The sequence below is a fragment of the Lygodium microphyllum genome, chromosome 16 (genome assembly GCF_053477565.2).
Source record: "Lygodium microphyllum isolate KBCC chromosome 16, Lygodium_microphyllum_v1.1.10, whole genome shotgun sequence".
In the NCBI taxonomy this organism is placed as follows: Eukaryota; Viridiplantae; Streptophyta; class Polypodiopsida; order Schizaeales; family Lygodiaceae; genus Lygodium; species Lygodium microphyllum.
In genome coordinates this window covers 77,733,259-77,757,907 of record NC_141150.1, presented here as the reverse complement: position 1 = coordinate 77,757,907, position 24,649 = coordinate 77,733,259, and the positions used below count along the sequence as shown (strand labels likewise).

The 24,649-nt window shown below is 41.2% G+C and overlaps 1 protein-coding gene across 3 annotated transcripts in view; it reads right to left on the bottom strand.

Moving 5' to 3' along the window:
• Window positions 1–1,087: 1,087 nt before the first annotated feature.
• LOC148023009 (NADP-dependent malic enzyme 1-like) overlaps window positions 1,088–24,649 on the bottom strand; it is a 42,135-nt gene continuing 18,573 nt past the window's right edge. For 2 of the 3 annotated variants that reach the window (XM_087695991.1, XM_087695990.1), the window contains 8 exons: window positions 14,823–14,876; window positions 3,184–3,282; window positions 3,012–3,101; window positions 2,743–2,817; window positions 2,582–2,656; window positions 2,409–2,499; window positions 1,866–1,994; window positions 1,088–1,772 (listed from right to left, as the gene is read on the bottom strand). In XM_087695991.1, the coding sequence (XP_087552117.1) occupies window positions 1,684–1,772; window positions 1,866–1,994; window positions 2,409–2,499; window positions 2,582–2,656; window positions 2,743–2,817; window positions 3,012–3,101; window positions 3,184–3,282; window positions 14,823–14,876 (702 nt within the window). In that variant the 3' untranslated portion in view covers window positions 1,088–1,683. Of the gene's footprint in view, window positions 1,773–1,865; window positions 1,995–2,408; window positions 2,500–2,581; window positions 2,680–2,742; window positions 2,818–3,011; window positions 3,102–3,183; window positions 3,283–14,822; window positions 14,877–24,649 lie in introns of those variants that run through there. The other variant, XR_015693596.1, reaches the window with a different exon arrangement.

Genomic DNA, 24,649 nt, shown 5'->3' with positions numbered 1-24,649 from the left:
CTTGTAGATTCAATGTACTACTTCAAAGAGTGCTAATGAATAAGATTCCAACCAAGAGTAGGCTTAGAAAACAAAAGGAATTATCTTCAATGCATAATGTAGCAAGAAGGAAGAAGCTTTATCCTATGAGTACAAGACTAGAAGACTATACGACAAGTTTAAGCTAATTTATAAGAGCTTTGTAGGGATTGTAGCATGATTAGAGCTGTTGATTTGACAATAATTGAAATTTTTATATTTTAAAAATCCAAGCTCTTTTGGGGTGAGACTACGAATGCCTACTGCAAATGTTTCAATACAATTATTAGGATGTTTAGTGAAGATGAAGGAAAATGATATATCTAAAGAAGAGCCCTTCATACATTGAACAAGTTATCCTAGTAGCTTAAGCCAAGTTCTTTGATTGAAAAATTTCCTCACCTATTGTTGGGGGATGGACACATTCATTCATTAATCTTGACAAGTTTTGACAACAACTACACCTAATATTTTAACCAATCATTTTTATCTTCCTTGAATTATTGCTTCGGTATGGTTACCGCAACATGTTTTAATTATCTTTATCAACATAAAACTACTATATCAAAACACTATTTACGAAAAACAAGGGGCATGCAAAAAGGTAATGGGTTCATTTTGATGGCCAACAATCTAGTGGGAAATAAGTTATAAAGCCCCATGGTAACAAGTTCTATGTTTGGTTTTGTCATAAAGGCAAGACATGGGCACCTCAAAGCTATTAAAGTTAACAAAAATCTATATTAAAACAATTGTGTGGCAATTTTTTTAATGTTAGGAAGGTTTGGATATCTACTTTCTTGGCTTTTTCCAAGTTTTTACTTAAATTTTTGCATTATTTAATATTTATTTGATAGGATGGCTGCATTCACTCTCTTGAAACTATTTGTGAGATCATCAACGACATTACTCTGAGGCAAGTTTTCATTACTACCTACAATTACATGTAATGAGGCCTTATTTATTTAATGCTCTTAATTGAGAGGACTTATTTTCTGTTCTTGTTCACCTCCTTTTTCTTGTGACGTTTTCTCTAAATTGGCTTCTTGTTGTTAATCATAAGAAGCTTTTGACATTTTGTCATTTAGGAAACGAGCTCTTTTCCCTTAATTTTTCACCTTACTTTTCAACCCCATGGACTTCTACTTAGGAGGCACCACATACCTAGCTAGGTGGGCTCACCAATCCCCTGCCCCCAACTGCACCTAGCTAGGTATGTGTTGAGTCCTGATAGAAGCTCATGATGTTGTTGTGGTCCATAATCTGGGAATAATAGTGGGAATTTTTCCAAAACATCTTGTGAATAGGAATTATAGTGGGAACTTGTCTTAAAACTTCCTGGGAATTTTGACATTACTTCTTACACTCTAGTGGCAGTGCATTTTGGAAGAATCATAGCTCATATCCACTTGACTTTTGTATTGTCTCTTGTTTTATTGGAATGATCTAACCCTTGACAAAAACTCTTTCCCCATATATAAATGTGGAGGCAGCATTCTCAAGGATGTTAGATCATTGGAGCAAAGAGAAGGATAAGGAAATGGAAGACTCTGGAAGTCTTTGTTTCCTGCCTCAATGATACAACACTTTTCATAAGGCCTCCCAAGCTCCAATCCTTCCTTCCTTGATGTAACAAAGGATTAATCATGCCGACTTACTGCATGTTCAACTGTAGCATCGATACGATGGGCGCCACATGTGTGCTTGTGCAACTTTTAACAGATCATGGGGCTTAGGTAAATTGGTTGCAACTCCTGTAAACAGACACAGTACCACATGAGATAGAGAGAGATTTTTTTTAAACTTCAGCTGAAAGATGGAAGAATCTTGACCTTGGAAGTTCTTACCAAGCTTGTATGCCATGTTGGCAACAGCCTTAGCAACATGGGCTGAAGTCTCTCGGATTCTATTTAGTGGGGGGTAAACAAGACCCAGCTCTCTATCTGTGTCAGTAACTTGAGATGCTAGAGCTTCCGCTGCAACAGAAACACTATGCAATATTTAGTTATTGAAGAGCAGTTGAGTGCAAACGTACATGCATTTGTACATGCTTGTGTGTGTGTGTGTGTGTGTTGGTAAAAAAAATGTTTTGTAGTTAGGCGATGTACTGCCGGATTGTCCTCGAGTTGAGGACAATCAATAAAATTTCAGCAGTGGTAAAATCATCCAATAGAGAAGTTTGCTCATCACCAAACTGGCACCTAGCATGAAGGGATTGTTCCAAACAAGATAGACACATGTATATACACATACACATAGCGGTAGGGATCTGCAACTTCTGTAAAAACCTTGATAATACACATCAACATGTAGATAGGTAGATAAGCTAGTTGGGACTTGTGTCTTTGTAAAAACCTTAATACACTTTGCAACATTCATTAAGTACTTACCTGCTGCTAGGAACATTTCATCTCTGACTCGTGTTGCACCGGCTATAATGCAACCCAGCCCAAGACCAGGGAATATGAATGCACTATTTCCCTGATAACATCATCACCGATATGAGAAAGGTTGCAAAGCTCAGTGTTCATACCATACAAAAGAGGGAAATAACTCAGAACACCTGTCCAGCATAAAACGTTCTGCCATTGACTGCTACTGGAAGACTGTGACTTGCACCAGCAAAAATGCAGTGTCCCTGTAATTCCATCCGCATACCCACTAACAACTTATATCAGCACACAGGAACTGCACACTGGGAAGGGATATGTTGAGAATGTATACCTCTGTCCAAGTATATGCTTGTTCTGCTGTGCATTCAGGTGTTGTAGGGTGCGAAAGAGCAAAAATAATTGATGTCTACAACAAAGAACCCTGATTGTCAGTCCATTCTGCTGTTTAGCAGTCATCTTTCTTGGTCACTTGCACATGGGTGCAGGAACCATATACCAACAGGTCAGCTCAGAGACACACATCAAATGAAACCCAAAATAAGATATGAGGAGGTGGTGAATCTTACTGTCAATCAACTGCCTGTTAAAGTAGGAGACTACCTTATTAAAACTTGTCATTGCTTGACACACATCCTTCGTGAAGCAGTTTGCCATCCCTGAAAAGCCTAGAAGAGCAGAAGGACGGACAGCCTACAAGACAAAGATCCATACATCATGGTCTATTATATGTTCAACATCTCTACAACCAGTACCAGAAGATAAGAGTCCACACTTTAACTGAGCTGATCAAGTCACGCTGCTCAGGGAAATCTTTGGCAAAAGGTAGTTTATGGCTTTCCAAAGCCTCCATACGTGATTTGACAACAAGACCCTGGTGAACACCTTACATTGAGTTATTATTGACACAAAAAAGCATCAACATCACAAAATGTGACATAAATGAATCAAAAGAACTTATTTCTGAGCTCATAAAGTAAATAACTTCATTGAAGCAGGCATCAGCCATTCAACCACTATTTTTCTATACAGCACAGTTTGGCACTTGTACTAAGGTATTTTGCAGTCTACACCTAACTTTGGTTTATTAGATCTGTCATTACATGTTAACATAAAAGCTGCTTCATTATACAATTGTACCACATCATCTGTGTGCCGCAATTGTAAGTTTTATTGGCAGCAATTGCACTCAGGTTGACTTTGGACTCCCAGTTGACATGTTGATTATTTGCTCTTAACCTTTGTCAACCTCAAGTACAGGGACTTGTTTCCATCTTGTTTTGTCCTACGCTTGAAGTCATGTTACAGTGAACAGATTGGACCTTTTCCCTGCCTCTCAAGACTCAGCTCTATTTAAGCTCTTCACATTACTTCATCTTCTCAACTGTTGAACAGGCTTTTATAAAAGGTTTCCAAAACACCTTAAACCTAATCAACTTTTTCAGGCCAAGTGAAATTTAAATCAAATCACAAGACTCCTGAATTGTGAAACTAACCTTACATACAGAATAGGTTTAACCACGCATAATCAGAGCAGCAACTCTCTAGTTTGACACAGTTCTCAGAACCAATGCAATAGAGGCAACAGTTTACAAAAGAAACGTAGCAGCAAAAATGCATCACTCTATTGAATTTCAAAGGTCAAGGCAAAGACCAGTTCATGGGCAGCAAATTGCTCCCAATTCGATTGTTTGGCAACTAGTAATGGTCAAAGAGCAGCAGCTAAGGCTGCTGAAGACCAAAACCACAGCCAATTGTGGATGAATCACGAATGGAGCTAACCCTGAATATCAGAACCATTCAGATATTCAACTAGGCTCAAAGCTGGGGTAAACATCATTCCTCCATGTGGAAAATTAGCATGTACGCTGCTTGAAAGCAAATGACCATGAAAAGACAAAATCCATCTCGTATTGCACAAGCTGAGAAGATGTGGAAAGCCAGATAATAGTTCTTTTCCGTCTCTAGTCTGATGTGGGAAGTCACAGAATGTTGGCTGAATCATGGTTGGAAATAACCCCAGTGATAGGAATCCATTCAGATGTTTCTTAAAGCTCAAATCTGGTGTAAATATCATTAATCCAGGTTGAAAATTGACATACAGGATGCTTTGAAAGCTATATCTGGGAGGCCAGGGAAGCAAGTTATTACCTCTATCTAGTCAGTGTAGCTCACAAAGTTCTAACACAAATCCCTCATCCAAACAATTGAGGGATAACATCAAGAATTTGTTTGACAGTAAGGACACACTAAGCATTCTTAACCTGGAGCTGCATTGCATAAAGGACATTCTGGCAGTTCAGCAAATGAGAAAACTTTCTAGAGGAGATAGATTCACAAAAAATGAAACATGATAATCAGGAATCAGCTTTGCCTGTACCAAGGTTGGCTGTGGCAACAAGGCTGCCTGTGATGCTGTGAGCAAGAGAAGTTCCCACTATAGATGCATTTACTTCTGTGTGGTGAGAATAACTTGAGGTTGAGGAAGCCAAAGGTGAATCAAGGCTTCAATAGACCTTGAGCTCAACTATGCAAAAGTTTCATATGCTGATGTGAAATGATGCAGCAACATATTTAGAACTCAAGATCTGTATACGGTTGAAGTCTCCTTATTAAGCAGACTGAGTCAGAGTCCTATGTCATGGAGCAGCTTGACTTAGAATGAGCATCGACCAAGACAAAGCAACGAAAAACGAGGTCAGAGGGGAACATTCAATCTGGAACATGAAACAACAAGTGCTAAAGGCTGGATGACAGTTGAATGACATTGATAATGAGATTCAATTTCTTATGGACACCGTCTCCACTTCTAAAGTCACATTTGAACATGCTCCTATATTTGCTATACTGGGCAAACATGAAGCAAGTAATCTCCTTTTTGCACAAATGTCATCATATCCAATGTTGGGACCATGGCAAGAGGGGATAGAGCAAGAACACAAGCAATGGAAGAGCACTGAAGGAGCAAGATGGCACTCACACCTCTCCTATCAAAGATAATGTAGTAAAAAAGATAAGTACAGAACCTTAAAAGTGAACAAGAGCAGGGTGTCAGTGTGTACAGGTGCAAAGGAAGAAACCTCAGAGGGATACAAAAATCTTAGAAGTCCTGAGTGTGTTCACATTGCTACCATAATATAACTACAAATTTCCCCTAGAAGTGATGATCTAAACAAGAACAAAGATATGATAGATCAATTGAGGAAGGGCAATAAGTTTAAGGCTCTATGAAAGGTTTAAAGTTTCTGACAAGAGACTAATATCTGCCAAATTGTCCCATGTAGGCAATTAGACCAAGCTGATCTAACCTGCTAAGAGTTGCTCTTGCACATACAAAAAGTGTAATTCAATGTGCTTTGTGTGAGCATGGAAGCTGAAGTCTTCACACTTGCCAAAGCACTCTAACTATTGCTGTAGATAGTGGTGGGAGACTATTAATCACATGCAAGTCCTTTTTGACTCATCAATGGTTGCTCTCTCTTCAAGCACTCCCTCATAGAAGCAACCTCTGTAGAAAGCCTCCCCTAAGAGAGGTGTTTTCTCTATCACATGGTATGGCCTAACTCTGTCCTCAAATACATGTTTTTTAGGGTTACCCTAGTTCTCAAAACAGGGTAGACCACCACTTAGCTTATTTTTGACATTGATTTCTCCCTCACTTTCAAAAATAGAGTTTGGAATTCTCGCAATCATACTGTATTTGGAGATCAGTTGCTTGACACTTGTCACTCTTCCCCCAGGATCACAACAGCAATCTTTGATTTACTGTTTCGCTCTATATAAGATGAACAAACAATAATATTTTCATTTTTCTCAGTGCAAATTTAACCTCAAAGCCTCTTCCAAACTTTTTGTATCTCTACTGCGCTGAAAAAATATAGTGAATGATGAGCTGCCAGATCCTCCAGAAGGAAGACGGATAATCTCTAGTCTCCATTCTAAGGCTCTTCACCTGGCTCTACTCTAATCTAGGTCTATGATTCCCAAATTGGTGTCAAGAAATGACTGCTGTGAAAGTAAACAAGAGAGACAGCAGGTTTTGTGGGGAGAAACATAGTGTGTACCGCAAACATTAAGAGAAGAGAAACTCAGAAACCACAGACACAGATGATGAAGCACTAAATCATGCTAAGCGAACCAAGCTGATACAACGGAGCTGAAGCTCAAAAGATAACTGCATTGTCCTGTCTGATCAGGCAGCAGCACCTGATGGGAACCTGCACAATCAAGGGAGTGAAATGCAGTCCTCTGGGCAGTGGGATGTCAAAGTAATCTGAAGATGAAGGGCAGCTCTCGAGGGAACGAAACGAGTCTTCAAGTGTCATCAGAGTAGAGAAAGAAGATCACTAGCTACGAATGTACACTCCAAAAGATGAGGATCAACAAGACAGCCAACTAGATGAGGAAATCCAACCCTTGATGAAGCAAAAACTGCAAAAACACAGATATTTGAGGGAATAGGTGCCTCCCGGATCCATCGCCAATACCAAGGAGGTGTCAAACTGTGAAACATAGCCTTAGAGGCTGATGCCAGGTGGAGAGCACTATCGCTATGTAGAGAGGTGATCTGGCAGCAAAAACACAAGCTTGCTGACGCCAAATGGAGATGATGGTCACTAGGTGAAGGAAGAGAATCTCTAGCCAAAAATGTAAGTAAAATCTGATACCAGATGGTGGAGATGGTCACCAAGTAGAGGAAGAGAATCTGCATTCCAAAACACAACATGGAAGGTGAAGGAGACAAGACACCTGGTGTAGGGAGAGATGAAGACCATGAACTGCAATATTCTCTGGGTGGGGTGTGAGCAGCACTGGAGAGGAAGAGAGTGACAGAACGTCGGAAGGAATGAATGTGGGATAGATTAATGAATGGAGTCAATGCTATATATATATAGGCATAGAACATAGTCTCTCGGGTGGTGCCCCGACTCTCTTGGGAGGTGCCAAGAAAGCCTTTTTGGGGCTGTAAATGGAAACTAAAAATAGAAATGAAGGAGAGAAATGGTACTGAATGATATGGTTTCTCAACACCCCCTCTCGAGCCCAAAAAGAAGCACAAAAGAGAAGTGAGAGAGAGAAGGTGTCAATCTTGAAATCCCAATATTCCACATGTATGATAACCTGTAGTGAAGAAGAATAGACATGATGAATTGATAGGACCCAAAACTCAACCATGGGAGAGAAGCCACAAGCTTCATTACTCCATACTGGAAGGTATATGCAAACCTAGCCACCAGGTCATGGCTGAAACATCCGAAATCCTGAATTGGGAGGAACCTACAGAGCCTCGGTAGCATTGGGAAGTAAGGGAAAGGGGAATTAATTGGTGAGATGGCATGGGGATATCAACCACCCCGAGAAGGTAAAGGATTCGTAAAGAACCACAGGCGGAGTAGGGACCCCTTCTACAACTGGAGAAATGAGGTCCCTCTCTGAAAATGAAATATGAGTCTCCCTCTGAATCCCCCGTGGAATCCCTCTTAGAGAGAAACACGGAATCAAGAAACTCATATCACAACCTCCAAAACATCAAAAGGCGAAGGAAATACCACTGGCAATGCAAAAGAAAGTATCTCGGGCTCCAAAGGAACAAAAGCTAGGCAACTCCCAAAGGTGGCCTCTCAAGCCTGAGTAGAGGAGGGAGAGGATGGAGGGGTATCACACAAAATCTCCTTGATGCCCGTGTCGCAATCACTATCCATGGAGCAATGCAAGGGAGGTGATGAAATAGATAACTCCTGTGGAGCCATGGGTGTGTTGGGTATCTCACACGCCTTACTTACGCCTACGCTCATATGGGAGTGTGCGGGTGATCACTAGGACACTGGGGCACTTTTTACTCTTGGTAGGAGAGGTTTTTTCCCCCAGATTATGTGTACTATTTTGTATGTGCTTGTGGTGCACACTTACGGGCACTTACTGTGTTCGGGTGTGAACAGCCCCTTATAACCCTAAGGTATAAGGGTTATCATTTGTACTTTCAGCTAACACTCTATTCAGTACTATTGCATTGGGTATCGTGCTCAACTCTGTCTCTCACTCTCACACTGTCTACTGCACTTCAGCTGCACCTCGATCCTCTCCCATCTGACATTTGGTATCAGAGCTCAGCTCAGAGCAGTCTTCAGTCTGCAGTCTGCAGCCCCCGCCAGTTCTGCCCCAGCCGCCTGTTCCTGCCCAGTCCTGCCTGCGCCTGTCAGTCCGTCAGCGCGCAGCACCAGACGACTCCTCTGCCCAGCGTGCAGCTCCAACAATCAGCGCGCAGCACCGCCCTGCCCAGCGCGCCACCTGTACCTGCGTGCTGCCACCTCTGCCCAGCGAGTCCTCTGCCCTGTGTCTGCCCAGCATGCCCCTTCGCCTGTCAGTCTGCCTGCGCAGCCTCCCTGCGCTGAGCTAGCCTGTGCCGTCAGCTCCAGCTGCCAGCGCGCCACCTGTCTCCACCAGCCAGTCCTGGGTGCCGCCTCCTCTGCCCAGCGCGCGCCCAGTCCTGCCTGCGCGTGTCACTGGACCTGCACGCCTGTACCTGTGCGTCAGTCCGACTGTACCCAGCAGTCATTACCTCGGGAATCGTGCCCGTCGTCAACACGCAGAGGTAACATTCTGCACTTTTCTTTTACACAGGAGTTCCTGCAACAGGTTCAGGTTCAGCATTGGGAAACGTGCTGAACAGCAGGTTCAGTTTTCAGCATTGGGAAACGTGCTGTGTCTGTCTGTGACACATTGAATGCACATTTTGGGGCTTTTGTAACAGACATTTGTGACAGAAATTTTGGGCAGAAAATTTTGGGGCTTTTGATGTTTTAGTGCTGCTGAGCACTAATTGCACCTTGGAAAGCGTGCATCAGTGACAGTTTTTGTGACAGAGTACCCTTTGCACATTAATTGCAGACTTGTGTTTGCTGCAATTTCTGGAAATTTGCAGATTTCCAGCCCGTACTGCATTGACATTGCTCAATTGCCTTTTGGGAAATAATGGCAAATCAGGGAGGAGATGTATTCACCTATGTGTCCAAGGAAGACCGATTGGATGGGAACAATTATTCCCTTTGGTCTTTCATGATGAAGAATGTATTAGTGGCAAAAAATTTGTGGGATTATGTCAGTGGAGAGGAAGCACGACCGGGAGTTGTGGCTCCCGCTACTCCTCCTCCAGGAGGACGTGCAAGAGGGCAACCTCAGCCCCCTCCACCTCAGCCCGCTCAGCCACTTCCCCCAAGAACTGCAGCTCAGAAAACTTGGGATACACGGGATGCACAGGCTATGTCGCTGATTGCATTGGCAGTTCAGCGTTCTATCATTCCTCATATTCGTTCAGCAGCTTCTTCACAAGAAGCTTGGTTGATATTGGAGCAGATGTTTGCAGGAAAGAATGAGACTCGCATCTCTTTCTTGAAGAAAGAGCTAGAGACTCTAAAGATGAATGAGGGTGATTCTATGCAGGATCATCTCAACAAAATTCAGGACTTGCGGGAGCAACTCATGAATGTGGATGAATACTACTCAGATGCGCAGCTGATTTCTACGACATTGAATTCACTGCCTCCCTCTTACTTGGCTTTTCATACTGCCTTGAACCTCACTATGAGGATTTCGAAAGAGCCCATCACTTTCATTCAGCTTGTCAGTTTGCTTCTAGAGGAGGAACAAACTAGACGGAACAGTGGTGTGGATGGTATAGCCTCTGAGCAGGCTTTTATGTCAAGGCAGAAGGGTAAAAACAGCCAAGGGAAAAATGCTTCGCAGAGTTCTGGTAGTAGTAACACTTCACAGACAAGTCAGAAACAGGGGGGCACGCAAGCCAAGAAAGGAAAATGCCATTACTGCAAGAAGCCTGGCCACTACATCACTGAGTGCAGGAAGCGCATCGCCAAAGAGAAGAAGAAGGAGTCAGGGATGTCTGTTTCTGCAGCTCCTTCCACTGCTAGTGAGTCCGCGTCCTTTGTTGCAGACAGGGACTATTGTTTTTACACTTGCAGTTATGATGTCTCTTGGGCTGATAGAGCATTTAGCTCTACAGAAGATGCTGACACTTGGTTCTTTGACAGTGGTGCTTCACGGCATATCACATCTCGTAGAGATTTGTTTGCTTCTCTTGGTGCACCTCCCGTTGGGAAGTCTGTTCAGTGTGCTAATAATGCATCATACCCTGTTCGTGGTATTGGGGAGATTCAGCTTACAGCCATTGATGGCTCTATTCTCCGCCTACAGGATGCTTTGTATGTGCCTGGCATTAAGAAGAATCTGCTTTCCATTTCTTCTATGGCACGTTGTGGTTTGCAGGTCACCTTTGATGATGACCGTTGCATGGTCCGTGACAAGGAACACATGACATTGGTCTTGACAGGTTCTCTGTGTCATGGGTTATATGAGTTGGATGCTCTTTCGGTAGATCAGTCTGCATATTTGACATCCACTCTTACTCCTGCTATGTTAGAGGCAGAGTTATGGCATGCTCGTTTGGGGCATGTAAACTATGGCAGCTTGATGCTATTACAGCGTACTCAGATGTTGGATGGATTACAACCAATCACTATCTCTCAATCACTATTACAAAGTGCCCGGAGGTCAAAGTCAACAATCTTCAATAGTATGAGCATTTTTGCCACAATAGAAGCACCCAATGACTTGTCCATTAGGAGAAACCATGGTATTGTTGTGTCAACCTAGAAAAGGGAGTGTAAGAGGGAGAGGAAGAGAAGGGTATCTCCCAATGATGCAGTGGAAATAAGGGGAAAATTACAAGATGATGCCAAACCTGCAACTTGTCTTTGCCTTCTTTGATGCAAAGGATCTTTGTGGCTCTTTGAGCACCCCTAGCTCTAATACCATGTCAAGAAAACATATAAGCTTTGATACCATGTTAAGAAATGGTTGTTGTGAAAGCAAATTAGAGAGAGAGTAGAGTTTGCGGGGAGAAACACAAAGTGTGTACGGCAAACACTAAGAGAGAAGAGAAACTCGAAAACCATAGAAGAAGAATATGATGAAGCACTAAATCATGCCGAGCGAGCTGCACAGTGAAGCCAAAGCTCAAAAGATGACTACATTGTTCGGTTTGATCAGGCAGCAACACCTAAAGGGAACCTACACAATGAAGGGAGTAAAATGCAGTCCTCTGGGCAATGGGATGTCAAAGTAATCTAAACATGAAGGACAACTATCGAGGGAGTGAAACACATTCCTCAAATGCAATCAGAGTCACGGAAGAAGATCACTAGCTACGAATGCATGCTTCAAAAGATGAGGATCAATGCAATGGCTTGCTAGATGAGGAAATCCAACCCTTGATGAAGCGGAAACTGTAAAAACACTCATATCTGAGGTAGCAAGTGCCTGCTAGAGCCACCACTGATGACATGGAGGTGTCAACTCAAATCCAAAGGTAGCTTGGGACTTCATTATTCAGCCCAAATCCAAAGATGCCAAAGCCACCACTGATGCCACCTCTAGATCTGGGCTGAATAATGAAGTCACAAGCTACCTTTGTCCAAGATATACTTCCATCTCCACTTGATCAAATAAAATACTACATGATGCATTCTATCTGCCCAACACATAAGCTAGAGAAAGCCCAACAGGAAGTGATATGATATACTGCATGCTAGCAAGTAGGACCTAATTAGCCATCACCACACTCCTTGCTAATGGAAGTCTCATTATGTTGCAACATAGGAGTCAAAAACGCAAAATTCAAGGATTTGTATCAATTAATGAGACCTCCTAAGTTATGCAAATGGCCACCCTTGCCCCATTCTGCATTTGATAGAGATTACCAAGTGCATCCCAAAACTATTTCATTACTATAAATGAGCGACGGTGAGGTGCTCTTTTTACAGGTGCAGCCATTAAAACCGGAGCGTGTGCTTCCTTGACATCTCATTTGTATTGCTTTGTGTGGACAATAGCTCTGGCACGACTGGAAGTATAGTTGTATAGTACCAAAACATATCACATCCTCCATTGCACCTAGCTCTACAGCCTAAACAAAACGCATTGGTGGAGAATCAGTCCACATTCATGGTGCGAGGTGTTCATGCCGATCTTGGAGTCGAGTTTCACTCTTCTAAGTTTGACAAAGTTTGTAGACAGCATGGCATTCGTACAAAGTTTGCCAATAAAGGTACACCTAAGAATGGTGTGGTGGAGTGTCATGCTAGAGATGGCTAGGTTTATGTTTGAGCACAAAGGGCTTCCACATACCCTTTGTGCTAAGGCTATTTCCACTGATGTACACATCCGCAACCAGTCCGCAATACTTGTCATGCCTAGGAAGACTCTTTATGAGGTTAAATTTTGGGCGTAAGCCCTCAATTGCTCATTTTCGAGTCTTTGGATGTGATGCCTTTACATGTATGCCAAAGGATAAGAGATGGAAGGAATGCAAAGTCCAAGTGGCATAGTATCATTGTTTATCACCAACACACCAAGGGCTATCGTCTCTTACATCCTAACTCACAAAAGGTGGTGGTGAGTTAAGCTGTAGTCTTCCATGAGGATTCTTTCTTTCCTCTCTTGTCCTTACCTCAAGGTGTGCATCATCCAATGGCTGATCTTCATCCTCTTCATTGGATTCCCTTCCCCCACTAGCCCCTTATGCGTCTCCCTTTGCTTCCAAGTTACATCGCCTTCTCCCTAGTTTCCTGGCTAATTCTCCTTCTCCACCCAGTCCCTTAACGCCTCCTTCATCAGAAATACCTCTCTCCCTCTCCTCTTGTCTCAAAGGGGAGCTAGTGAGACTTCACCACCTTATTCACAGGATTAGGACCAGTCCTAATCCTTCACAATTCAAGGTAGGTCATAAAACTTACACAAGGTTAAAGAATTACTTCTTTTTCCAATCCCACCATTGGACCTTGGAGGTCAGCCCATCTTCAGCGATGTCAACAAAATCACATGTTCACTTTGTGTGAACTATGCCGTTATGACCAAGATTATGGAGGATAGGGAGCCTAGCACCATTCATGAGACTGTCACATGAGACTTGGCATCATGTTATGCATAAGGAACTTGATTCCATTGAGCAGAACCCTACATGCCAGTTGGTTTCACATCCTCCTAGGAGAAGGATAATTTGTGTTCATTGGGTCTACAAGAACAAGTAATTGACTGCTGGGTCCTTGGACAAGCGTAAGGCAAGACTTGTTGCCAAGGGTTTTGACCAAAATCTTGGCTTGGATTATGTCAGGATGTTTGCTCTGTCCACTCTAACGTCTACATTCAGATGGGTCCTCTCACTTGCAGCCCATCACCATTGGCCAGTGTATCAGATAGACATCAAATCAGCCTTCCTTGAATGCACCTTAGAGGAGGATATCTATGTAGATCAGTCCCCCAGTTTTAGCGTGAAAGGCAGGGACGATTATGTCTACCATCTGCAGAAGGCTCTCTATGGCCTTAAGCAGGCACCTAGGGCTTGGTATCAGCAGATTGACCAATTCTTTCTTCATCATGGCTTCAGAAGATTAGATCACAACCCAATCTCCACTTTTGGTTGGAGGCCAAACAATGTGTTCACATCATTTTATACATTGATGATTTAATTTCGATAGGTACCCATCTAGAGATTGAGTAGATGCAGCAGAAACTAAACACATAGTTCAATATGATAGAACTCGATCTTGAGGTATATCAGCTACCTCAGGGCATCTTTAGCTCACAGGATCATTTTATCTCCAAAATGTGATGCTTACTACATTTGGGATGGCTCCTTGCAAGACCATTTCACGCTGCATAGACCACAACTCCAAACTCTCCTTTGAGGGCGATACAAAGTTGGTAGTGGCATCCCACTGCAAGTCTGATGGGGTCCTTGATATGGCTCATTCATACCCAACTGCTCTTATGTGGTGGTGCTTCTTTCTTCATTCATGAAGAATTGTCTTCTTTCCGATGGTCTTTTTGCAAAGCAAAGACCCTTTGGATAGGTAAAACAGGATTCCCATAGCACACACTCCCACTGCAATAATCACACTCAGTAATGTCACAAATTAGTTGCATGGTAGCTTGCAATAGTTACACAGGTCCTCTTTGTGCCATAATCTTTTGGTTTGTTCATGCTTGATACCAACTCTCGGAAGATTCAGATGCTTTTGATCTACTTAAAAAATGAAGAATTAGGTTGAAAGAGTCTCGCACTAACATAGATATCAAGGTATTCAAGGAATACAAATACAAAGTTAACAGAACATGATTAAGAATTTCATAAAAGATACATTGTCAGATTCACTTCCACAATTATATCTAACAACAGATCTCAAACCTACAGAATATGAGTAGAAGGTGGTGAAAACAGAGAACACAAAAATTGTATTGCAAAAAAATGATATGACAGGGTCAATAATTTTGAGAAAAGCAAACAAAACTCTCTCCAAATTGAGAAACAAAATTTGAACTGCCTTCACATAAATTCTGTACCTTTGAATCAACAAGCCATATGTGTTCTCGCGCCTCTTGGATCGAAATATTTGCCTGTAAGATTTGAATTTGAAATTGAATTATTTCAGAAAAAATGGGAACAAAACTAGAATCAAAGGAAAAGGAACAAAGAAAATCATAGGCAGCATCAAAAGTACACAGAAAATCAATCATGCTTAGTGTCAAAAATATCACTGGCAGATCTCTATATGGAAGACAATAGGGTCAAAAAGAAGACACTGCATATAGAACCATATCCATGAAAGAATAGAAATGAACAAGAAAAAGACTAATTACAATAGTGAAAGTTTAGGGTTTCTGAAGTGCTTATTACTTGATTTTTCTTTCTTGGGAGAAAATAAAATATAATAGCAGTAAGTCAAAACCTAGTACATCATTTGAGATTTGCTAATTCACAAGGATTTGACGATGCAACCTGATCCATCCTAGTGTTCCTTTTCCAGTCATTTATCTGTTTACAGACATCTATTCCTTTATCCAACCTGTTTTGAGAACAAGGATTTGGTTGCATCCAGACTCAGGCTTGACCATGGACTGCTCGCCTGAATTAAGCCATACACATATTGGATGGGCACTATACTATGGGGCAGCTCAAAGTGAAATGCATTCTTAGTAGTAAGTGACGTGAAAACCTGCAGCATATACAAGCCTGGGATGTATTCAATAACCTAGATAGAACAAGTGGAAACACAATAAATGAATGGAACTGGTTGGCACGCAAAAGTTTCAACCAGACACTCTCCACAAACATTAGAATCATTTGACTTCAAGATATCAACCAATCCTAGGCTTAGAAAAATGGAAGGCCTCATAAGATAGATCCCAACTTAGGCTTGAAATCACCAGTTTAACATGGTTTGTACGTCATTAGCTAGGTTTATAGAAGGACTGGATGACGACAGCCCAAATACTTAGGTAAATATACTGAGGACCTGATATTGAGACTCTCACACGTGGGGACAGCGTCAGAGTGAAGCAATGTGGAAGCGAATGACCAAGACAAAGAGTGAACAGAGAGAGAAGAGAGAGAGAGAGAAAGAGACAGTGAAACACAGAAAATCTGCAGTGAATAATGCTGTATAAGGATGCAGAAATATACATGGGTGCAGAGAGAATGTCTGCGTATGTCTCCACCTCCAAGATCTTAGTCTCCATCAGCCCCGAGGGTAGTCTCCATGGTCTACAGTCTGAAATCTGTGAGAACAACTGTGAAAGACTGCTGAAATCAGGGCCAATAAATAGGCCAGCAGGAAATCATAAAAAAGACCAGGTCGGCTGCATTAAATGCAGCCAATTGACAACAGTGTTGTCCAACCAGATTGTCTGACCTGCTGCAACCTGTAAACTACTCCTGTCCAACCTGCCACATGTCATCTACACCGACTGCTCCTGCTACTCCTGCATATCCAAGGAATGACCAGTTGTCCAGCTCTAACACCCCCTCTCAGATCCTAGACATGGCAAAAGGCTAAAGGATCTAGAGTGCTGTCAGAGTGAAGCCTGAGGAAGCGCCTTGGTAAACAAATCTGCAAGATTGTCCTCGGTCTTGAAATAGACCAGGGAAATGGTCTCATCCAGAATCTTCTCTCAAATGAAATGGTATTGGATCTCAATATGCTTCGTCTAAGCATGAAACACAAGATTCTTGGCCAAGGCAATGCAACTCTCATTATCGCACTGAAGAACAGTAGGACCTATTTGTGGGCAGCCAAGCTCCTCCAGGAGCCTACGAAGCCACACTATCTCACATGTAGTAGAAGACGCCACCTGATGCTCCACCTCAGTTGAAGATAGGGCAACTGTGGGTTACTTCTTGTTGCTCCATGAAATAGCACCAGCACCCAAGGTAAAGCAATAACCTGTTGTGAACCTCCGATGATCCACATCACTAGCCCAATCTGAATCACTCCATCCTATAAGTACCAAGTCTATAGCACCCATACGAGCAGGATAATAGATCCCAAGATCAAGAGTTCCTCATAGGAACCGCAAAATCCCTTGAGCAGCTTGCCAATGCACCATCTTGGGTTCACTCATGAACCCGACCAACACACCTACAGCATAACATAAGTCAACACGAGTATTAAGAAGCCAAATGAAGCTCCAGCCATATCTCTCACGCCACTGTCAAATGCTCAATATGAGAGAGAACAACTGTAGTACATGAGAGAAATAAAAACAAGCGAACGCCAGCATTGAGTTTATCCCAATGTGCCTGAGCCTTTGCCAACTCCACCTTATCATTGGAAGAGAGTCTAGACTCATCTCACGAAAAAGGACAATCAATAGCCTCCGTAACAAGCTCCGCCAAATCATAGGACTCCAAAATGGCAAGCATCATGACCCGCCACATGCGGTAATTCTCACCATCGAGCTTTTGATCTAATGGAAGAGCCAGTAAGACAGGCACCTTCCGGTCCATGATTGCCTGAAACTCTGACATCTTGTTACGAAACTCTGATTTTTTAGTCGCTCTATTGTAGGTAGACACAAGAGCTTATCAATTCACCTCCCAGCCATGCTAAGGAAGATGCAAAAAGAAGCGCGTGTTGAATCCCGCCAGTCGTCAATTTCTCATGAGTTATACTAATTTATAACTCACTTACCTTAGGCCTCATTCCCACTTACTTGCTAAGCTCCCCGAACCCCGTACAGGTGCCCAAGGCCCTCGGACGGTCATCTCTCGTGCTGTTTCCCTATAAGTTACATTCATTAATGTAACATTTCCTCCCCTTTAAGAATCGGTTTCATCCTCGAAAACGATACTTCGAAGGTCTAACTGTAAATTGAAAAACATTTTTCTTAAAGTGCTTACTCGCTCCCATGTTGAGCTTTCTTCTTAACAATCTCTCTATTTTACCAAACATTCTTGATAAATAGTATGCCTTGTTTGTCTATTACGAAAATTTAAAATTCTTTCTGGTTCATGTGGAATAGATTGGTCACTAAATGGCTCCTCAATCTTATCATTTAAGACTAGATTATCCATATCACCCAGCTTCTTTCTTAGCTTGCTTACATGGAAAACTAGATGTGTTTTACTACCATCAGGTAGTTGGAGCTTGTAAGCATGTTCCCCCACCCTCTTAAGTATTGTGAAAGGACCATAATACCTGGGTGAAAGCTTTGGACATCGTCCCATTTTCATGGTTTCAAGTTGTCCAGGCACTTTAAGATAGACCAATTCCCCTTCTTCAAAGGAGATGTCTCTTCGGTGAGGATTTGCATAAGCTCTAGCTCGGTCTTGAGCTTTCTTAATATTTTCTTAAGCAAATTTTAACATACTATTCATATCCTCCAAAAACTCTTTTGCTGCCTAAACATTTTCCTTATGCAATCCTACTACATAAGGAGCTCTGGGCTGAAACCCATACATTAGCATAAATGGACTATATCCAGTGGAAGAGTGTTTGGCACTATTATATGCAAACTCTACTATCGGTAAATACTCTTTCCAATTAGTTTACCTTTTACTTACATATGCACTCAACATATCTTCAAGGATTTGGTTAACCCTTTCAATTTGCCCATCAGTTTGCGAGTGCTCCGCCGTACTCATGCTAAGTTTAGTATCCAACTTCCTAAATACAGCACGCCAAAATCAACTATTAAATTTTCTATCCCGATCAAAAACTATATTTACCGGAAGGCCATACAATCGGTATATGTTCTCTATGAACAATCTAGTCAATTCTGGTGTTTTGACATTAGTTGAGGTTGGAATAAACCTAGCCATTTTGGTTAACTTATCCACAACCACCCACACAAAGTCGTGCCCCCTCTGTGTCTTGGATAACCTGACAATAAAGTCCATGGAGATACTCTCCCATTTTCCCGAAGGAATCTCTAATGGGTAGAGAAGTCCTCCCATTTTCAATCTTTCAACTTTATTAACCTGGCCCTTATTACATTTGACCACATAGTCAAGGACGTCCTTATTCATTCCAGGCCAATAGAATTGCCTTTTAATAAGACTATAAGTCTTATTAACTTCTGGATGCCCCACACTAGGGGTATCATGACACTCAAAGAGTATCCGGCGCCTTATTTCTTCATCTTTCGGGACACATATCCTACCCTTGTAGAGTAAATAACCATTATCAATGGTAAAATTCTTCCACTTGAATCCCGTTTGAGCAACCCTTGATGCTCCATTTCCTTGTTGAACATCCTCAAATGTTCCTTCCTCAGCGGAGACCCTTCCATTTGGATCCCTATTATCAATTGCCTCCCATATCTTGGAATATGTCGGATCAATCTGGCATTTCCCTTTTAAGGATTCAAGCAAATCGGAGGAGAATAGAGTAAAACTCAATTCATTTATGATGGGCATTTTGCTAAGCGCATCAGCCACTATATTGTACTTTCCTTTTCTATACCTTATCTCATAATCGAACTCTTGGAGGAGTTCCGTCCATCTGGCTTTACGCCCTCGTAGATCCGGTTGGTCATTAAGCCATTTAATGCTTTTATGATCCGACAAGATCAAAAGTTTGGCACCGTACAAATAGTGCCTCCATTTCTTCATTGCATGTACTATTGCATACAACTCCCTCTCATACACGGAATAATTCCGTTTTGCACGGTCTAATTTCTTGCTTTCAAAAGCAACTGGCCGGCCCTCTTGTAATAAGACCGCGCCTACTGCCCTGTCATTGGCATCAGCTTTAACCACGAATGGTTTATTGGAATCCACAATCAATAGTACTGGAGCTGTAGCAATAGCTACCTTAAGTTTTTCAAAACTTTCATTTGGTCTCTTCCCCAATTAAAGCTCTTCCCTTTCCCTTTAAGTTAGTCCGTCATTTGAACAATTATCTTGGCATAATCTTGAATGAATCTACAATAAAATCCACATAAACCTAGGAAGATCTGCAGCTCTTCCAAGTTCCTTGGAGATGGCCATTCAATAATTTCCCTTACTTTTTCTGGATCCATCTTGATTCCCTCTTTCAAGATAATATGCTCCAATATTTGATCTCATGTGCGAAGAATTCACATTTAGTTTTCTTCGCATAAAGGGAATGAATGGGTTCTTAACAATTGGAATACTAACCGTAAGTGTTCCAAATGTTCTTCTCTTGATTTGCTAAATATCAAGATATCATAGAAGAAGACTACTACAAAGCATCCTAGATAGGGCCGTAACACACTATTCATCAGCTTCATAAATGTAGCTGGTGTATTTGTGAGGCCAAAAGGTATCACCAAAAAGTCATAATCCCCATATCTAGTACGAAATGCCGTCTTAGGAACATCTTGGGCCTTAATTCTTACTTGGTGATAGCCTAATCTTAAGTCAATCTTTATGAAGAATTTTGCCCCTTGTAATTAATCAAAAAGATCTTCCATTCTAGGCATAGGAAATTTATTCTTCACCGTTATCTTATTAAGTGCCCTATAATCAACACAAAGTTGCATAGAGCCATCTTTTTTCTTCACCAATAAAATTGGGGAAGCCCAAGGTAAATTGTTGGGTTGTATAAACCCCTTATCAAGGTAATCCTTGGTTTGTCTTTCGACTTCTTGGTGTTGTGTTTCACTTAGCCTATAAGGTGGTTTAGAGACATGGCGTGTATCCCTATCTGTGTCAATTGGGTGATTTACATCACCCCTATCTGGTGGAAGACCGGTAGGTAAGTCAAATGGAAACACATCTTTAAATTTATCTAACAAACCACTTAATTCATTATTTACATTCAACTCACAAGCATAAGAAAATTGCTACTTTATATTACAAGTAAAAGTGTCCTGTACAGGGAGGGACCATAGCATGTATACCTCACAAGCTTCCTTCTTCATCAACTTCTGTATTTCAAGGAAACACATCAAAGGGTTATCAAATACTTCATGTTCACCTTGAATCACAAAAGTCTTACCATCGTCCCAATTTCATGATTTCAAGTTGTCCAAGCACTATAAGATAGACCAATTCCCCTTCTTCAAAGAAGATGTCTCTTCAGTGAGGATCTGCATAAGCTCTAGCTTGGTCTTGAGCTTTCTTAATATTTTCTTGAGCAAATTTTAACATACTATTCATATCCTCCAAAAAATCTTTTGCTGCCTAAACCTTTTCCTTAATGAGGAGCTCTGGGCCGAAATCCATACATTAGCATAAATGGACTATATCTAGTGGAAGAGTGTTTGGCACTATTATATGCAAACTCTGCTATCGATAAATACTCTTCTCAATTGGTTTGCCTTTTACTTATATATGCTCTCAACATATCTTCAAGGATTTGGTTAACCCTTTCAATTTTCCCATCAGTTTGCGGGTGCTCCGCCGTGCTCATGCTAAGTTTAGTATCCAACTTCCTAAATACATCACGTCAAAATCGACTATCAAATTTTATATCCCGATCAGAAACTATATTTGCCGGAAGGCCATACAATCGGTATATGTTCTCTATGAACAATCTAGCCAATTCTGGTATTTTAACATTAGTTGAAGTTGGAATAAACCTAGCCATTTTGGTTAACCTATCCACAACCACCCACACAAAGTTGTGTCCCTTCTGTGTCCTGGGTAACCCGACAATAAAGTCCATGGAGATACTCTCCCATTTTCCCGAAGGAATCTCTAATGGGTGGAGATGTCCTCCCATTTTCATTCTTTCAGCTTTATTAACCTGGCACTTATTACATTTTCTCGAAGGAATCTCTAATGGGTGGAGAAGTCCTCCCATTTTCAATCTTTCAGCTTTATTAACCTAGCACTTATGATATTTGACCACATAATCAAGGACGTCCGTATTCATTCCAGGCCAATAGAACTACCTTTTAATAAGAATATAAGTCTTATTAACTCCTGGATCTCCCACACTAGGGATATCATGACACTCAAAGAGTATCCGGCGCCTTATTTCTTCATCTTTTGGGACACATACCCTACCCTTGTAGAGTAAATAACCATTATCAATGGTAAAATTCTTCCACTTGAATCCCGTTTGAGCAACCCCTAATGCTCCATTTCCTTGTTGAACATCCTCAGATGTTCCTTCCTCAGTGAAGGCCCTTCCATTTGGATCCACATTATCAATTGCCTCCCATATCTTGGAATATGTCGGATCAATCTGGCATTTTCCTTTTAAGGATTCAAGCAAATCGGAGGAGAATAGAGTAAAACTCAATTCATTTATGATGGGCATTTTGCTAAGCGCATCAGCCACTATATTGTACTTTCCTTTTCTATACCTTATCTCATAGTCGAACTCTTGGAGGAATTTGGCCCATCTAGCTTTACGCCCTTGTAGATCCAATTGGTCATTAAGCCATTTAATGCTTTTATGATCCGACAAGATCAAAAGTTTGGCACCGTACAAATAGTGCCTCCATTTCTTCATTGCATATACTATTGCATACAGCTCCCTCTCATACACGGAATAATTCCGTTTTGCACGGTCTAATTTCTTGCTTTCAAAAGCAACCGACCGGCCCTCTTGTAATAAGACCACGCCTACTGCCCTGTCTTTGGCATCAGCTTTAACCACGAATGGTTTATTGGGATCCACAATTAATAGTACTGGAGCTGTAGCAATTAGCTACCTTAAGTTTTTCAAACTTTCATTTTGGTCTCTTCCCCAATTAAAGCTCTTCCCTTTCCCTTTAAGTTGGTCCGTCATTGGAACAACTATCTTGGCATAATCTTGAATGAATATACGATAAAATCCACATAAACCTAGGAAGATCTGCAGCTCTTCCAGGTTCCTTGGAGATGGCCATTCAATAATTGCCCTTATTTTTTCTGGATCCATCTTGATTCCCTCTTTCGAGATAATATGCTCCAAATATTTGACCTCATGTGCGAAGAATTCACATTTAGTTTTCTTCGCATAAAGGGAATGAATGGGTTCTTAACAATTGGAATACTAACCGTAAGTGTTCCAAATGTTCTTCTCTTGATTTGCTAAAGATCAAGATATCATACAAGAAGACTACTACAAAGCGTCCTAGATAGGGCCGTAACACACTACTCATCAGCTTCATAAATGTAGTTGGTGCATTTGTGAGGCCAAAAGATATCACCAAAAAGTCATAATCCCTATATCTAGTACGAAATGCCGTCTTAGGAACATCTTGGGCCTTAAATCTTACTTGGTGATAGCCTAATCTTAAATCAATCTTTGTAAAGAATTTTGCCCCTTGTAATTGATAAAAAGATCTTCTATTCTAGGCATAGGAAATTTATTCTTCATCGTTATCTTATTAAGTGCTCTATAATCAACACAAAGTTGCATAGAGCCATCTTTTTTCTTCGCCAATAAAATTGGGCAAGCCCAAAGTAAATTGTTGGGTTGTATAAACCCCTTATCAAGGTAATCCTTGGTTTGTTTTTCGACTTCTTGGTGTTGTGTTTCACTTAGCTTGAAAGGTGGTTTAGAGACACAGCGTGTATCCCTATCTATGTCAATTGGATGATTTACATCACCCCTATCTGGTAGAAGGCCAGTAGGTAAGTCAGATGGAAACAAATCTTTAAATTCATCTAACAAACCACTTAATTCATTATTTACATTCAACTCACAAGCATAAGAAAATTGTTGCTTTATATTACAAGTAAAAGTGTCCTATACAGGGAGGGACCATAACATGTATACCTCACAAGCTTCCTTCTTCATCAACTTCTGTATTTCAAGGAAACATATCAAAGGGTTATCAAATACTTCATGTTCACCTTGAATCACAAAAGTCTTACCATCCCTTTCAAATTACAGTGTATTATGATGATAACTACGCTTTAAGGATGGTTCCAATCCCCATAGCCACTCCCTCCCTAGAGCAATATCGGCCCTTTTCATATTCATAATTTGAAAATCGAGCTTATTTATATCCTTGGATATCGATTTCCAAATTGGATACCATTGTATTCCATATTTTGTTATCTTGACCTCGCATCATACGAACAATATATTGATGCTCACTCTTTTGTTGGGGAAGTTTCAACTTTTTGACAAGTGCATAACTTATGAAATTGTGGGTGGCAGAGTCATCAATCATGACTCTAACCCTCTTCCCACCTATCGATCCATGCACTCTAAGTAAATCATGTGGCCCAAAGGTAGGTTGCCACATGGAAGTTGACATACAACACCTATGTTGTACATCCTTGTGCAAGACCTCCAAAGATTTATACCTTTCATGCCCCTTTAATTCCAAGGTCTGTACTATATGGATTCGTTTCTCTTTTCCCTTAACCTTGTCATTATCCTTTCCTTTATCTTCCCCCTTATTTCTTTGAGGGCAATTCCAAGCAGCATGGTTAGGAGATAGGCAATTGAAACACAGCCTTTCTTTTTTGGCCCTATCAAAGTCATCTTAACTTAGCTTCGGTCGTACGTTTTGTCTCTTTTCGAAGGGTTATTTCTTACCCTTAAGAAATGGCATTTTCCTTTTGGATTTGCCTGCAAATTTTGAGGCCTCAAATTCCTTAGTCTTGGGCTTTGTGTCGGTGGGACTAGTGAGTGCACCTGAACGCGTATTATCTTCATTAATTAATGCAAATTTAATTGCCTCTTCAAGCGTCTTAGGTGAACTCCTTTTCACTTCCTTTTTACAGGCCTTATCAAGTCTCCTTATAAATCCTTTTGTCTTTTGAAATTTATCTGTTCATTCCAATTTGGGGATTATCTCACGATACTCCTCGAGATATGTTAGCAAAGGTCTTCCCTTTTGTCTGACAAAATCCCAATCTTCCCATTTTCTTTCCATTTTATTCTCAGGAAGGAATTCTTTCAAAAAGACCGATTCAAATTGCCCAAGTTTCAAGTATTTTATTTACCTCCTTTAAAGTTCTCCACCATTTATAT